Raw genomic sequence first — 15,230 nt, 5'->3', positions numbered from 1 at the left:
GACGTTGTATTGTTCATCGTCTTGATGCGACATTGTTTTTCTTTCCCGTCTCAGTGTGATGATTGTTCAATTCAGGTTGACTAATTAAATTCAATCTAGTGCATATTCAAACGATAATTTTAACATTATCAACATTACAGATCTGAATGCATAAATAATTCGAACACTTTAATTTCGTCATATTTATAGGTATTTTATCATTTTATGCTATTAGAAATAATGTTTGTATGTCCACGTGAACTTAACTCAGTTGGTAGGAACATCAACATTTTATATGCAGGAGTCGGAGTTCAACCCCGAACACTCCACTTATCCATATTTAAAGGTGAAATTTTAAGCGACTAAAGAAATTGATGCTTTCTCTAGAATAAGTGTTGTGAGTTCTTTTACTTTACATATTCACATTTTTCAATCTTTGCAATTAACTTCAACACCATGGATTCTCTTCCTTCAGTATCTCCTTCCATGGTTTTACCTCCAACCAATCCTTTCCGTCGCAATACTCGACGCCTTTCTCTCTTCTCTCGCCATCCTCGTCTTCCTCCAAGACTCTTCTCTGCTCCTCGCTTCCGAACAAGGAGGAGAAAGGATGTCTCGTGCAACGTCGGTAGCGTAGGAGGAACCGCAGGAGAAGATGATGAGGTGGAGAAGGCGCTTCATATGGACGGTACAATTCCTGGAAGCTCCAATGAGTTCCTGAAACGCGTTTCCTCCCGCGCTTATGATATGCGTAGGAATCTCCATCAGTCTTTTGATTCTAGCAGCTATGATGGTATTTGATCCTTCGTTTCTTTTTATTTTCTTGTGATTATTAATTGAACTTGAATTTTTTGTTTGTTTTCACAAGTTGATCCTTATGATTTTAATTTATGGATAAAAGTCAAATTGCTTAGGTTAAGGGTCTGTTTGGATTAGTTTATTTGAGCTTGAAGAGTTTATAGAAACACTTATTATGATATGCTTATGTTATGAAATGTCTGTCCTTCAATTGTTTCTGGCTTATTTTCATAAATTCAAGTGGATAGCTTATGAAATCGGTTTATAGCTTATATAGTTGATAGCTTATGAAAACTGTTTATAGCATATATGTAAACATGTTGATTTTATTTTATCTTTTGTTATTGAAATATATCATACACAAGCACTTATTTTAACTTTTTATCTAAAAAGGGCCTAATTTGATAAATTTTCTCGATAAAATGCGAAAATACTAAAGAAAGAAATGTTCAAAAGATACATCCCTAAAAATAGTTGGTGGTTGTTTTAGTGAAAAAAACATGATCAATTTGACCTATGCCACTTGACCTAAGTAAGTTTTATCCTCGATTTGAATTTAAATTCATTTTTATGATTATCATCATAACCATTATTGTTGGCTGATGCCGTTTGTGCTTTTTGGTTAAAAGAAGATAATTTTGTTAGATGAGAGAAACAAAGATGTGAAATAGTGCATGTAATAAAGAAAGGAAGTGGAATTTGGAAGAGACAATCATCAACTTAGTTAAGCTTGCCAAACTCTTCCCCTGTACGACGAAAATTCCAATTTTTTAGTATCCAGTTACGAGCAACATAAAGAGGCTAAGAAAACTACTTCAATGTTTAAAGAGATCGGCCTCTCAAATGGTTCTTAGTAGCATCAGTGTTTAGCCTCTCGCTCAAGATTGAGGATACCCTCAGTTCACAAAATATGCTTAGAAAAGGCCGAAGCTAAGATTGAGGATACCCTCCTTTCTAACAATAATGTCCAAAACAACTATGCTTTACTTGTCTCTATTGTTTTTGATCTACCCTGACTTCCCAATGTGAATACATCTTCAAGGAGGTGAAGATGTTGTATTTGAATCTCAATCCAATAGCTATATGCATAAACGAAATGACTAACTATAATACATGAACAAACCCTTTGTTGCAAGTGTGTAGTGAACCGAACAGGTCAACAACGTGAGTGAACCCTACTCAGATGAGCTAAAGCCTAGCTCTACTGAGTTGAATCTAGCTCCAACCTGGGGAACCCAGTCCCTCCATCCTCACTCTTTGGTAATTTTAAACCTTGTGATTTGTCAATTTATCCATCAAGTTTGATCTTATTATGCTCTTTATGTGTGCCGAGTTGAGAACCTATCATCTGATTTATGAGTTTGTTTGAGCTGTGCTGCCATGTTTGTGTATTCTGTTCTAGTTTCGCTGGATCAAGTCTGGTATTGTCGTGTGAGTTGGATTGGGTCCAGTCTGGATATGGATCCATCTTAGTTTAAGTTATTATTTCTTACAGGAAATTTAAATTTTGTTATTGTGCTATGCAAACGGTATTTGTTAGAATATATGAAATATTTCAGAATATCTTAGTTTATATCCTTGGATCAATTTATAATCTTGCAGTATCTCCTAGGATTAGTTTCCATATTACTTCCTAATTTTTCTTTTTATTCAGGATTTGGAGTCTTATAACTTGTATCCTTAGAAATAGGGGTTAGTGTTTAGTCTTTTTGTATCAAGTCAGTAATAAGTTTTTAATTTATCAATCACATCAAAGTTAACCTCAATTTCAACCACATTCAATTGTGTTTAGATATATTGTAGTGTTTCGACTTTCGAACATTATCTCTGTATTAAATAAATTGCTATAATCTTACCAGTCGAGTCTACGGAGATTCCACAAGATAACTCTTGAGTTTTGACAACCCTGTTCTCAGAATTTATGTCCACCTTTGCATATATAGTTGTGCCACGTATATAATGAAGTGTTACTGACGAGAGAGAATATATTTTAAACTACCTTGCCGATGTTTGAATTTGATGTTTGAGATCTGTATATGTTAATATCGGTATAGACAGGGAGTGTTTTGTTACTTGTATTAATTGAAGGCTGTCCTTTCGTCAGTTTATTGTTTATTCTTTCTTGTATATTATTTCTAATTTATTGTTTCATGTTTTCCTTTCATTAGTTTTGGATGACAACCCTTGGAGAGAAGCTTCAAAGCCTGTGTATGTACTTACTCAGAAGGAAAACCAATTGTGCACGATGAAAACACGAAGAAATATAAGGTGTGATTCACCTTTTTTCTGTTCTTTTTTCTCAAGTAATATTTGGAATTTTCCGAATCCTGACTTTACTTTTTATGTTACAGCGAAGTTGAAAGAGAGCTTGGTTTATTGTTTTCTAAAGGAAGCAACAGGAGAGCTGCAATAGGAAATCAGTCTAAACAAGCAAAGGGAGGGACAAAATTTCCAATGCAGGTTGAAGATATTAGAGAGGGAGTTCTGGTATGCATCTATTACAAGGCACATAAAATTTTATGGCATAAGTTTTTATGTTTACCCTGTCATTCAAATATTTTATAGTGTGAAATGCATCAGAAAATATCCAAGAACATAATATAGTGACTCCATTTTGTTGTAATATTTTGAGCCATTGACACAATTTAATTACTTACAATTTGACAATGTTGGTGCAGGTTTTTGAAGATGAAAATGAGGCAGCGAAATATTGTGACTTGCTTCAAGGAGGTTGTGAGGGTGTTGCCGAGATAGACGCTTCATCGGTATAAATAACCAAGCAATTATAATTTGCCTCTTATCTCTGTTGTCTAAAAACTTTAAACAACAATGTTTGCATGATGTTTTGCAGATATTTGATCTTTGCAAGAAAATGAGGGCTCTTGCAGTTCTATTCCGCAGAGGCAGGACACCTCCTGTACCTGAAAACCTTAAGCTCAATCTGCGAGCTCGAAAACGGTCCCTTGAAGACCAAGATGATTTGATATGAAATGCAGCTCCCTTGTGATGGGAGAGATGTCACTGCATACTAAATAGTAAATAATTTTAACACCCAAAACAGACAAAAGAACAAAATTGTGTATAATGATAACAAATTCATTCATCAGTATATAAAAAAGAATATAGCATGTATATTGTTGCTCAAGGCACATGTATAATTAACCAATGAAACTTTGAAGCTCCCTATGAAAAGTTTGAGCTTGACGAAATTCATTCATCAGTATATAAAAAAGAATGCTTAGTGATGGTAAAGTTAACAACAACCCAGAACTCTGAATTATATCTTTAAATAAATAACAAATCTTATCCATCTCTCTATTAATACAGTTAATATCACGTCTCCATACTATTTATTTAATCTTCAGTATTCATAATTTTATTATACTCGCCATTTGGTAAAAAAAGAAATAAATCATATTATACCATGATCAAATCTTAGTCGAATTGGAATACCAACAAAAAAAAAAAAAAATCTTTGTCGAATTGAGGAGACCAAAAAAGAGGTAAACATAAAGACCTATATTTTTCATTCACAAGACTGGAACTCAATTTTTTGTTTTGGTATACTCGGTAATTCGGAGTAGATGTGAGGTTATTAAAGTTTGACAAAAAAAATGTTCCCAACAATTTGTTTTAGGGGAGTTCATTAAAAATTTGAGCTTAATGTCTTGGTCGAATAAAACTCATTTTTTTAGAAGAAATATACGGAATTGGATTCTGTGCAGTCAAACTGCATGCAGTCAGGATATTTGAACCGTGCCATCAATATCAGGCGGTCCAAATTTCAAGATAAAATTTTAACTGTTTTAAAATATAAAATTCAAGCTAAACAATTGGAACATCTGATTTTAATCAAACGATCCGGATATGATCGATTGCAGTGCTATCACCTCTCCAAATCCGAAATACACCACTCATTTATTGGATGCATCGATGTTGATTTCAACTTTGTAAACCCAACATGAAGAGAATAAACAATACCCAACATATCATTTTCCATGAAACTATTACTCCATTAAAAATATGTGTATGTTGTAAATAGATTTAAGTTGGTTTTACATGGCTCATAAGAAAATTCAGTTGTATAATTAACTAATAAGAAAAATATTATATGAGTTTCTTTTTCTGAAAAAATGTCTTCAAGTGCCATAGTTGTAACCCTGCTACTGAGAAGCAAATAAAGTATGAAACGAAAATAAACAATAACATTCTATTGTCTGTCATCCAATTGAGCTCTAGCATTTCTGTATTTCTGGAGAAAAAAATGGTAAATTGAAGTAAGATACATATGTACCTGAAGATTGAATTAATAATTATGACAAATAAATTGAATTAAAAATAGCTTACCGTTGAAGAAGATAAGACATCTCCTCCTTAATGGCCAAGGCAGTTTCTTGCATAATTTGTACTTCATATGTCATATACTGTCCGTATAAAATTGATTCATATTAGAATAGATACTTGTAATATATTGTACATGAACATTTTATTCAATTTTTTTAAACATGAATATAGAGCTAAAACAAAACACCAAAGACTAAAACTAAAGATAGTATATTTGCGAGTATAACTTAGTTGATAGAAACTCTAAATTCTCTATTTTTCGCACTTACAATATATGATTTTAGCCACTAGACTATTTGACAAAAAAATATAATATTAGGGTGCCACTAAGCTAAAAATAGTACTCCCTTGTCCCAAAATATAAGGGAAAATTGTTCAAAGAAAGTTGATGTATTTGGTTAAAAATTTGGACTAAATACATCAACTTTTGTTGACCAATTTTCCCTTATGCAATACCCGAAAACAAAAATATATTTTTAGAAGAACTAGAACAAAAAGTGATTTTTTTTTTGTGTCAACCCTCTGATTCCTAGGAAAATTGGGCTTTAGTAATTCGGAGTTCTGCTGCGTGGTAAGTTTGACCAAAAAATTGTTCCACCCAAAAATCCAACTCGAATTCTGCCGAACGATCGTCCTTTGGTGAGACTCATAACCACGTAAGCTCAATGTCTTGGTTATTGGATGATATTTTTACTGGGACTAAAAACTTTTTATTTTTTACTAACAAAATTGAGAAACTTACATCAATGTTGCTTTTCTTTACAATATTAGGGCGACCTTTAGCTGTAACTCCAGTTTTCCAATCAAAATCGACAGAGAATGTTAATTGAGGATCATCATCTGTAAGCATGAAACATACAAGATAATCACCAGTTTGATATGCCGTAAATGCAAATTGCCCTGCTTGAACACGCTCTGCTAAATGATATTTGCCTCCGTCTTCTGCATGTGTAACCTAAAACAACATCAACAACTAAATCATATTTCTACCTTATCTAATATATATGAACAATTTTTTAAATAGATAAATGAAATTACAATAGCTATTCAAAACTCAAACATATGTGGAGGAATCGGAATTCAAACGTCAGTTATTATGACATTGTCCGACCTAATACTTTCATCATTTTTGTCGGTAGAACTTGAGTTTATGAACAAATAAACATTTTATTTTATAAAATGAAATGAAATAATTTTTTTGTTTATCTAGTATATAATTTTTTTTGGTTTTTTTGGTTTTCACAGTATCTGGTCCACTGGATCGCCTAATCTAGTTTGTGAGTCAGTGCTGACATCAAGTACTTCCAGCCTCTTCCGATTGTTGTTGCGGGGATCAAACCATAATCCTCCATATCTAGTATATTTTGCAATATCACCAAATTCTACTGGTATGTAAGTGTATTTAAGGATTAATACATCATATATCATTAAAAAAATATGTGGTGAGGTGAGTAGCTCAACTAATTTGATTTAAGAGTTAAAAATGAGTTAAGGAGTTAAAGGTTTAGGTTCAAGTCCCGGTGAAGGTGAGAAATACTAACATTAAAAACTCATTACAAATTTTGGTCGGTTTCTAAAAACTATAATAAAGCACAAAACCGCTAATTACTAACTTTTTCTGTTTAAATAGAAAGCTACGATAAAACACCAAACAACTTATTATTATAATTTTGAGTTGGGACCTAATCCAACCTTTCAACAAAATTGATTTGTTAGATGAGAATTGCCCCTACTTATAAAAATATAGTGAGGTAACACACCATTTATGTTTAGGACTGACCGACAGAACATTTGAACCTGAGTGGTCCAATAGTGAAAATTTGACAATAGATATGTCCGATAAATCTTAGTGGAGGCTTCAAACATATATTTTTTTTCCTGTTACAATGGAGTTAGAGAGGATCGAATCCAGGACCTTCTGCTAATTACCCAAATCTCTCTTATTAGACCAAACCTAGTGGCTTGCTTCAAACATATATTTATATGTCGAAACAATTACAATTTTATAAGGTTGAATTAGGTTCATCGCAGTTTTAAAAATTGTACATATCAATTTGGTAAAATAAATAATCTCAACAGGAAAAAATCAACGACTAATACATTATTTCTGATGTGCTTATAAAATCAATAGTAGATGTTCTCATCAACTACCTTAATTTCAACAATATGTACCAAAGAAAAATTAGATACAAATATATAAATTAATACCTGAACAGTAATAGTGTGGTTAGGGTGCAAAGGGTGACCCTTATTAGGATTGACAATGGAATAATTGCCATATACCATTGTACTAATCTTTTGTATGTCTTCAAAGAAGCATCTTGCTGATTTACCATGTGACAAATCAAATCTCATGGATTGAACTGAATATGAAAACAATCCCAAAGATAAAAGTAGAAGAAAAAACAAATAGGATTGTTGTGTGTTTAATCCAAACGTATTCATGATTGTTGGTGCAATGAGAAGAAGAAATTGGGGAGGAATTCAAAACACTTAAGTGGAGGGGGGTTACAAATTACTATAATTACCATTAATCTATTTTATTATGTGGTTGTACAAATTTGGTTATTAATTAATTATGTGGTTTTTTTTTGACGAAAATTAATTATTTGGTTGACTTTTATTGGTTCATACTTCTGATTATGATTTTTGTACCTTTTATTACTATAAAGAGATCAAATATGCTTGTATAAAAAAAACAGAGAGATCAAATATGCTAATTCAATGTAAATTAATTTTTGTCGCATCTATTTAGTGAGAATATTTTGCAATTGATGGATGTGACTTTTTTTTTAACTAAATAACATGCGATACAAATTCAAAATCGCTAAAAAAAAAGAAGAATAAATCTGTTAACAAACCCCCACCTACACTGGAGAATCCATCTACCTCAACATGCGTTTTTACTCCCTTTTTTCGTGGATATTATTGAACTCACATTGTAATACTAAATCATTGAGGGTCCGTTTGGTGCACAGGATAAGAGACAGGATAGGATAACTGTATCATATCCTGTCTCAATTCCAGTGTTTGGTGACACAGCAGGATATGATAAGTTAATCCTGAAGCTTATTCTATCCTATTTCTCTAGTTAAAATTCTTATCCTGAATTTGAGTTGGGTTACCAGCAGAATAGGATAAGAAAAAAAATCATTGATTTATATTTTAAAATAAAAAACTGAAAATTAATAAAATAATTTGATGGTAAATTAATAATAAAATAATTAATTTTTAAATATATATATCTATATATATATATATATATGTGATTTTCTCACAAGGTAATTTTGTAATTTATATAATCTAAAAAATCAAAATTCTCCTAAAAAGTCAATATTTTAAAGTAAAATAATTATTAAAAAATTGCAAATTAGGAATATTAATTTAAATTTAATAACAACTTAAATATAATTCTTTTGCAATGGTAATTTTATTATTTATATATGAGATATATCATATATTTATTTAGTTTATCTAACATGTATAATTGAGTTATTTATTTGATCATGATTCATATAAAACACTTAATTTGTTTATTTTCTCGTGATTTGTATTTAAAATTTAAAGTTATTTGATTACTTATTTATATTTTTATTTATAAAATTCAAAGTATTACAATGTAATTTTTAAAAAATAACAATTGTTTTACAAGGGTAATTTTGTCATTTAAATATGTTATGTATCTTATCATATTGGTATGAACAAGTATGTATTAAAAATATGATATAATAGTTATCATGTATGTTATCCTGTGTGCACCAAACACAGGATAGGATAATTGAGGATAACTGTTATCCTGCTGATATCCTATCCTATTGCTATCCTGTTGTATATCCTATCCTGTCACTATCCTATCCTGCGCACCAAACGGACCCTGAGTCTCTTGACCCACGAGTAGAAATTTGGGAAAATGGTAAGATTATGATTGAAGATTAATTCTTGTAATTATTTTTGGAATGGGGGGTTGTTTTCTCCCTATCGTACATAGGGACCGAACTGGTTAAATAAATATCGTGTGTTCTTTCTCCTCCTCCTTTATCTTATTGATTGTTCGTGATTATTATTGTGTTATTTGGTTATTGTTAATTTTGCTACAGGCAGAGACGGAGGCACATAGTCGGGTGTGTGGGCACATGCCTCCACAAATTTTTTAAGATTTTTTTTTATATAGAGAGCATATATATTGTCATGCTAATATATGTTGACACTTTAACCAAAACACAACAATATAAAGTTGTTATGAGAGTCCAAAAAAGTTAAACTCATTAGCACAAATGTTGATTTGATGTTGTTTATACATAGCATATGGTTTTTTGAGAGCTAGAATTAGGGTATTTATTCAACAACCAATGAGAACAAGTCACGTAAATTTTCATGTGGTATCCACAACTAATTTTTAACCAAAATTTTATTTCACATGCATATATGGTTTGTTCTCCTGGTTAATACCTCCAAATTATCAAAGGATAGTGTAGAAAGAAAAAATCATATTTAATGCTACAAATTTAAATTATATATGGTGCCCCTATTGTTCAAAATCTCTGGCTCCGTCACTGACTACAGGTACACATCAACAAATTCACAACAATTGACGTCCACCGTAAGACAAACTGAACAATCTTAATGTGGCCCCCATGGATACCAAGGGACTTTCTTGGGATAATTTCGAGTTGTGAAAAGTGACTATGGAAACAATTTTGATTCAAGTGTGCAGAAGCTTTGATTGATCCTAATGTTTCAAGGCAGGCAGGGTGTTGATCCTAATGTTTCAAAATAAGAAAAAATGGAGGATGAAATTTGTTATCATTTCATTAGGCAAAAGGTAGATTTGGATCATGTGATATGTGAACATATTCATTAGTTACATCAAGCATATATGTGTATCCCCTTCAGTCTGATACAAGTTGCATTATGTGTATCCTAGAAACTGACACAAGTTTATTTTACAAAGCACATAAGAAAATTAAGGTGTACAATTAAACAATAACAAAAAAAAAATTATAAGATTTTATTTTTTTGAAAAAAGCTCTTCAAGTGCCATAGTTGTAACCCTGCTACTGAGAAGCTAACAAAAAATGAGACGAAAATCAACATGAACATTCTATTGTCGATTACCCAGTTGATCTCTAACATTTCTCTATTTCTGAAGAAAAAAAAATTAAAAAAAAAATTAAAATAAGAACCATATATATGAACCTGAAAATTGAATTAGGGGATAGAGAAACAAATGTTTATGTGCTTACCGTTGAAGAAGATAAGACATCTCCTCCTTAATGGCCAAGGCAATTTCATGCATAATTTGTACCTCTTGTACCATTTTCTGTCACATGTTAGAGAAATAGTTCATAAAAATAAAATCGAGAAAGTCTTGGATGGATATAAAATATACATAATTTTTGTACCTCTTATAACAACTCACATGAAAAGAAAAAAAGTAAATTTTTTTTTAAATAATTAAATGATGTATAATTTTATATGTATGCCTAAACAATTTATATTTGGGGTTGAAAAAAATTTGGTCCAACAAGAATTAAGATATAAGGTAGAAAATATCATAACCAAGGCTTATCTAATATGCATATAAGTGAAACAAGTTGATGAATATGTCTCATCATTTGATCTAATGATGAGACCTTTTTTTTATAGCATCCAATAGTGACACTTACCGATTTAATTTGTCTCATTTGTGCATCATAGAATTGCTCATAATAAAATTACAACGCAAAAACAATCCATAAGAGATCCAATAGTCAGCTATTGTGATGGATTCTTCTCTTCAAAAAACAAATTTAATATCGTGTATACTACTAGCCCACATATCGGATATTAAATTGATAAGAACATATATATACTACACTTAATCTTAGCAAAAAGCCGTAATACTATTAAATTTATTATATGTCAAATTTAATTAAATTGGGTTAATGAGTCAATGACAACACACGTCCTTTGAGCACTAAATATGCATAAAAACTTTAAGATATTTTTTTGCATGTCAATTTTAAACTAAAAAAAAAATAGAAAAACTTACATCAACGTGGCTTTTCTTTGCAATATTGGAGCGATCTACGGCTGGCAATCCAGTTCTCCAATCAAAATCAATAGAGAGTGTTACTTGTCGATCTTCAGTTGTATCAATGAAACATATTTGGTAGTCACCACTTTCATATGCCACAAATGCAAATTGCCCTGCTTGAACACGTTCTGCAACATGATATTTGGCCCTACCTCCATGTGTCGACACCTAATTCACATTAACCGTCTCTTATAAAAAATGATCGAAAGTAATATATAAATCAACAAATAACTTCACAAGTTTTTTATTACCATGTTATAGGTATGAAGTTTTCACATCATTTAATGGTGATTATTCATTATTGAAAAAATTTATAAAAGACTCAAATCCCCTTACTACTTAGACCAACTTATTCATCGTACGAGAGTTTTACGAATCCAGTTTATCCAAAATTACAAAACATTTTATATTTCATAAAATGAAATAAATGTTCATTGTGTATATTTCACGTGTAATCACATAAATTAATGCACACAAATTTAGCCGATATCCTACTCGCGATCCACACCGTCGTAAATACTCCTTCCGTTCCAAAATATATGGAAAAATTGGTCAAAGAAAATTGATATATTTAATTAAGAATTTGGACTAAATACATCGACTAAATACAAGAGGGAGGGAGCTTGCCCGCAATCCGAGAGGAATTTTATTTAAAAAAGATAAAAGTCGTACCCCATACTATATAAATGTGTTGTCGAGTGTTTAAATCTATATTTACAAATCATTTTCTTAACGATTTATTTATCTTTTATCTTAAAAGGTAGTAAATTTTCGTACATTTGAACTAAGATCGAACACCAGACCACATGTATGTGGTTCGGACACTTGACCACATCAATTTCGTAAAATAAATAATATCAATTGAAAAGAAAATCAACAATTAGGAACAAAAATAAGATTAGATACAAAATGGTGAATACATCAATACCTGAGCAATAATAGTGTGGTTTGCTGGCAAAGGGTGACCTTCATTTGGATTGACAATGGAGTAATTGCCAACTACCATTGTACTCTTTTTTATGTGTTCGGAGAAGCATCTTCCAGCTAATTTACCTTTACCATATGGTAAATCAAATCTCATAGATTGAACTGAATATGAAAACAGTTCCAAAGATAAAAGTAGAAGAAAAAACAAGTTGAATAGTTGTGTATTTAATCCAAACATGTTTATGATAATTATATTGGTAGTGAAATAACAAGAAGCAAGAAGAATTAGAACACACACGTTACTTATAAGTAAAGGGTGTGGTGATGAGCACAATTACTATTAATCTATCCTACCCGTGTAGCGCGGGTTTTATCTACTACTCCATCCGTTTCAAATAATTTGACTTTTTAGGAAATAAAACAAGAAATTAAGAAATTGTATTTTTGCACTTTATTTTCCTATTATACTCTTATTTTAATTCACCAATATTTTTTTTTTTCACACACTTTCTCTTTTCAATAAATTTAATATGTTATGTATCAATTTTTTTTTTAAAATTATACAAAGAAGATTAGTAAAAAAAAAATACAATAAAAAGATTTAAAGTAAGGAGGGTATAATAGACAAAATATAACATAAATTATCAAAAAGACAAGTAATTTGAAAAAAATAAAATTTTCTAAAAAGTCAAGTAATTTAAAACGGAGGGAGTATCATATATTGATATTAAATGTACTATAATAATTTTAAAATAAAATTAGAGTTCGAGTCTTATTAAACTATTTTGTTAAAAATTATTTTAACATATATTAGGGTTAATTAATTAGGTTTAGTCGCAGATTTTGTTGTTAAACATGTGGTTGGATTTTTTCTTTTGACAGAAAATATGTGGTTGGATTTATTTTTCATATTTTTGTAAATGGACAATATTAGTCGTTAATTAGTTTGTCGTGTTAATATTTAATTTTTTTCTTGTCTACGATTGAACCAAGACCTCCGACACCTTTTAACCATATTGAACCATTCACTCCACGAAAATATGTGGTTGGGTTTAATTGATTCTTATTTTGAATTTTACGTTTGATTGTCTTAAGCTCTATTTATATATGTTAAAAAGAACATAGGAGAGCAGAATGAAACATAATGAAAATGGAGGGGATCAGATTGAAATGGAACATAATATCATTTTCATTGTTTGAGTATTTTATGACGGAATGAAAAAAGTTTTGTTTTTCCACTTCATTGTTTGAAAAGAGAATGAAATGAAGCGAATTATAACTTTTTAATTTATTCATTTTTAACTCTTAATTTAAAAAATTACTATTACTATTATGTAAAATATATTATACTTTATAAAAATACTTAAATTTTTATTGCTTAAAATTTTAACCAAGAATGGAAGCAACAATGACCTGAAATTTTAATTGTACAAAATTAAATCCATTAGATGACATAGAAATAGCATTACGTACACCAACACGAAAAATATAATGGAATAAAATAAAAAATTGGAACCATATTCCCCCTTATATCCATCCGAGGACACCAACAATGAACTGATCAAAATAATAAGAGTTTTGATCATCTTAAATATGTAGTTATGTTCGATTCCTGACTCATGATGCCTTTGTAGAAAATTTGATTGAGAGAAGAAAACCTACATTGTCCACCACACATGTTATTTGATGGAAATTAATCATCGACAACGATGGTGAAAATTTCCTACCAATTTATAATAACCGGAAAAAATAAATTTGTTGAAGGACTGCTCACTTTATTTTATTTTTTTATTTTATAAATAAAATATAGCATATTAAAATGACCGCTCACTTTTGACACTATCAAAGCATTCTATAAAACTTAACATATGGGTCGATGATAAAATAAAACTATACATAGGGCTGGGTAAAAAACCGAGGCTCGTCTGAACCCAATAAAACCCGCCCAAAAATTGGAGATTTGGGCGGTTTATAATGGGCCGCGGGTTAACGGGTTGAAAAATCCGGTTTAGATTGGGTTGGTACGGGTGAGTTCGGGTAGAGGAAACTAGACCGACGGTGGCCGAAACCCGCCCGCATGAGTAAATCAAAACGCCGAATCTAAGTTCTTCTAACGTCTCCTCTTCACCTCAAATCCACGGAGACTAAAACATTTTGAAACCCATAACTTCGTTGAAATCAAAGGTTATATTTTAATTTAATTTATTTGAGATTTTAATTTTTTTCTTACTTTTTATGTCAATTTAGGGTTTTAAAGACTTTCCTTTTGTGTTTGTTTCATAATTATCTCATATCTCGTTGCATATTTTCTAGATCTAAACTCCAAATTTTTGGTTTTTTTAGGTTTTCACCACCAATTTAATTTGGTTCGGGGGTCAGTTCTGGCATCAAGTAGTTTCAGCCCCCTCCCAAATTTTGGGTTTGTTACCGCTTCAAACCGCCTGACAACCCGCATAAACCGCAAACCCGAATCCTTGAAAACTGATGACATGCGTCATTACATGAAAATAAAGACCAATTGCAAGTGTTTTTAGAAGAATTTTGACCTATTTCATGGAGGAACAATGCACTAGTTTGAGAATATTTGCAAAGGAAGAAAGTAGCTGAAGATTGGTAAAAAAAGAGCCAAAGTTTCTGTTTTTCCGCCTGGGGCGAAATTCTTCGTGCCTGGGGCGAAAAGTGTATCAAAAATCTGGCCAAGTTACTGTTTTTCCGCCCGGGGCGAAATTTTCTATGCCTGGGGCGAAATTTCTGTGCCTGGGGCGAAAATCTCATTTATTGGTCTCAGCTATAAAAGGAAGTAGTAGATATGAAATCGGGGATCGAAAATTGACTAGAAAAACATCATTTTGAAGGGAATTGAGAGATCTAGGAGCTTTGGAAGCAATGATTGAAGAGCCACACATCAAGATCAACTTGTAATCATGCTTTCTCTTACTCTTTTGATTGTAATTTCTCTTTTCACTATATATGTGTAACTAAATTTCCATGATTGGTCCTTAGGGGATTCTAATTGTTATTTTTCTTGAAGAATGTGATTATCATATGATATGATCAATGAATTTCGAAGTTAGTTTCTTTGATTATTTCTTGTGTTTAATGCTTT

At 31.1% G+C, this 15,230-nt stretch overlaps 3 protein-coding genes and 1 non-coding gene across 4 annotated transcripts; 1 reads left to right on the top strand and 3 right to left on the bottom strand.

The window, feature by feature from the left end:
• Positions 1-395: 395 nt before the first annotated feature.
• LOC123905064 lies at positions 396-3,922 on the top strand. The gene is made up of 5 exons (XM_045954682.1): positions 396-772; positions 2,946-3,045; positions 3,129-3,264; positions 3,456-3,542; positions 3,629-3,922. Exons 1-5 carry the CDS (start codon positions 436-438, stop codon positions 3,764-3,766), a joined length of 798 nt encoding a protein of 265 aa, XP_045810638.1. The 5' UTR covers positions 396-435; the 3' UTR covers positions 3,767-3,922.
• Positions 3,923-4,814: 892 nt separating this feature from the next.
• LOC123905063 (transmembrane emp24 domain-containing protein p24delta9-like) lies at positions 4,815-7,735 on the bottom strand. Its single transcript, XM_045954681.1, has 4 exons — positions 7,330-7,735; positions 5,864-6,076; positions 5,125-5,201; positions 4,815-5,029 (listed from the first exon to the last, which is right to left on the bottom strand). Exons 1-4 carry the CDS (start codon positions 7,564-7,566, stop codon positions 4,885-4,887), a joined length of 672 nt encoding a protein of 223 aa, XP_045810637.1. The 5' UTR covers positions 7,567-7,735; the 3' UTR covers positions 4,815-4,884.
• Positions 7,736-9,905: 2,170 nt separating this feature from the next.
• Positions 9,906-12,431, bottom strand: LOC123905062 (transmembrane emp24 domain-containing protein p24delta9-like). The gene is made up of 4 exons (XM_045954680.1): positions 12,126-12,431; positions 11,153-11,365; positions 10,365-10,441; positions 9,906-10,264 (listed from the first exon to the last, which is right to left on the bottom strand). Exons 1-4 carry the CDS (start codon positions 12,360-12,362, stop codon positions 10,120-10,122), a joined length of 672 nt encoding a protein of 223 aa, XP_045810636.1. The 5' UTR covers positions 12,363-12,431; the 3' UTR covers positions 9,906-10,119.
• Positions 10,811-11,007, bottom strand: LOC123911917. The gene has a single exon (XR_006810787.1). It is a non-coding gene; the product is annotated as a U2 spliceosomal RNA (small nuclear RNA).
• Positions 12,432-15,230: the final 2,799 nt, after the last annotated feature.

This window comes from Trifolium pratense, linkage group LG2, assembly GCF_020283565.1.
Source record: "Trifolium pratense cultivar HEN17-A07 linkage group LG2, ARS_RC_1.1, whole genome shotgun sequence".
Classification (NCBI taxonomy): Eukaryota; Viridiplantae; Streptophyta; class Magnoliopsida; order Fabales; family Fabaceae; genus Trifolium; species Trifolium pratense.
The sequence above is the reverse complement of the archived record's forward strand: the minus strand, read 5'-3'. Positions and strand labels throughout refer to the sequence as shown.

Bases quoted from the DNA above. Each gene is read 5' to 3' on its own strand.
- LOC123905064 (XM_045954682.1), top strand. From the start codon at position 436: ATGGATTCTCTTCCTTCAGTATCTCCTTCCATGGTTTTACCTCCAACC. The intron at 3,265-3,455 runs GTATGCATCTAT...ATGTTGGTGCAG, and splicing joins ATATTAGAGAGGGAGTTCTG to GTTTTTGAAGATGAAAATGA. The intron at 3,543-3,628 runs GTATAAATAACC...GATGTTTTGCAG, and splicing joins CCGAGATAGACGCTTCATCG to ATATTTGATCTTTGCAAGAA.
- LOC123905063 (XM_045954681.1), bottom strand. From the start codon at position 7,566: ATGAATACGTTTGGATTAAACACACAACAATCCTATTTGTTTTTTCTT. The intron at 6,077-7,329 runs GTATTAATTTAT...ATGTTGTTTTAG, and splicing joins ACCACACTATTACTGTTCAG to GTTACACATGCAGAAGACGG. The intron at 5,030-5,124 runs GTAAGCTATTTT...TTTTTTCTCCAG, and splicing joins ATGTCTTATCTTCTTCAACG to AAATACAGAAATGCTAGAGC.
- LOC123905062 (XM_045954680.1), bottom strand. From the start codon at position 12,362: ATGTTTGGATTAAATACACAACTATTCAACTTGTTTTTTCTTCTACTT. The intron at 10,442-11,152 runs GTAAGTTTTTCT...AACATGTGACAG, and splicing joins CAAAGAAAAGCCACGTTGAT to AAAATGGTACAAGAGGTACA. The intron at 10,265-10,364 runs GTAAGCACATAA...TTTTTTCTTCAG, and splicing joins ATGTCTTATCTTCTTCAACG to AAATAGAGAAATGTTAGAGA.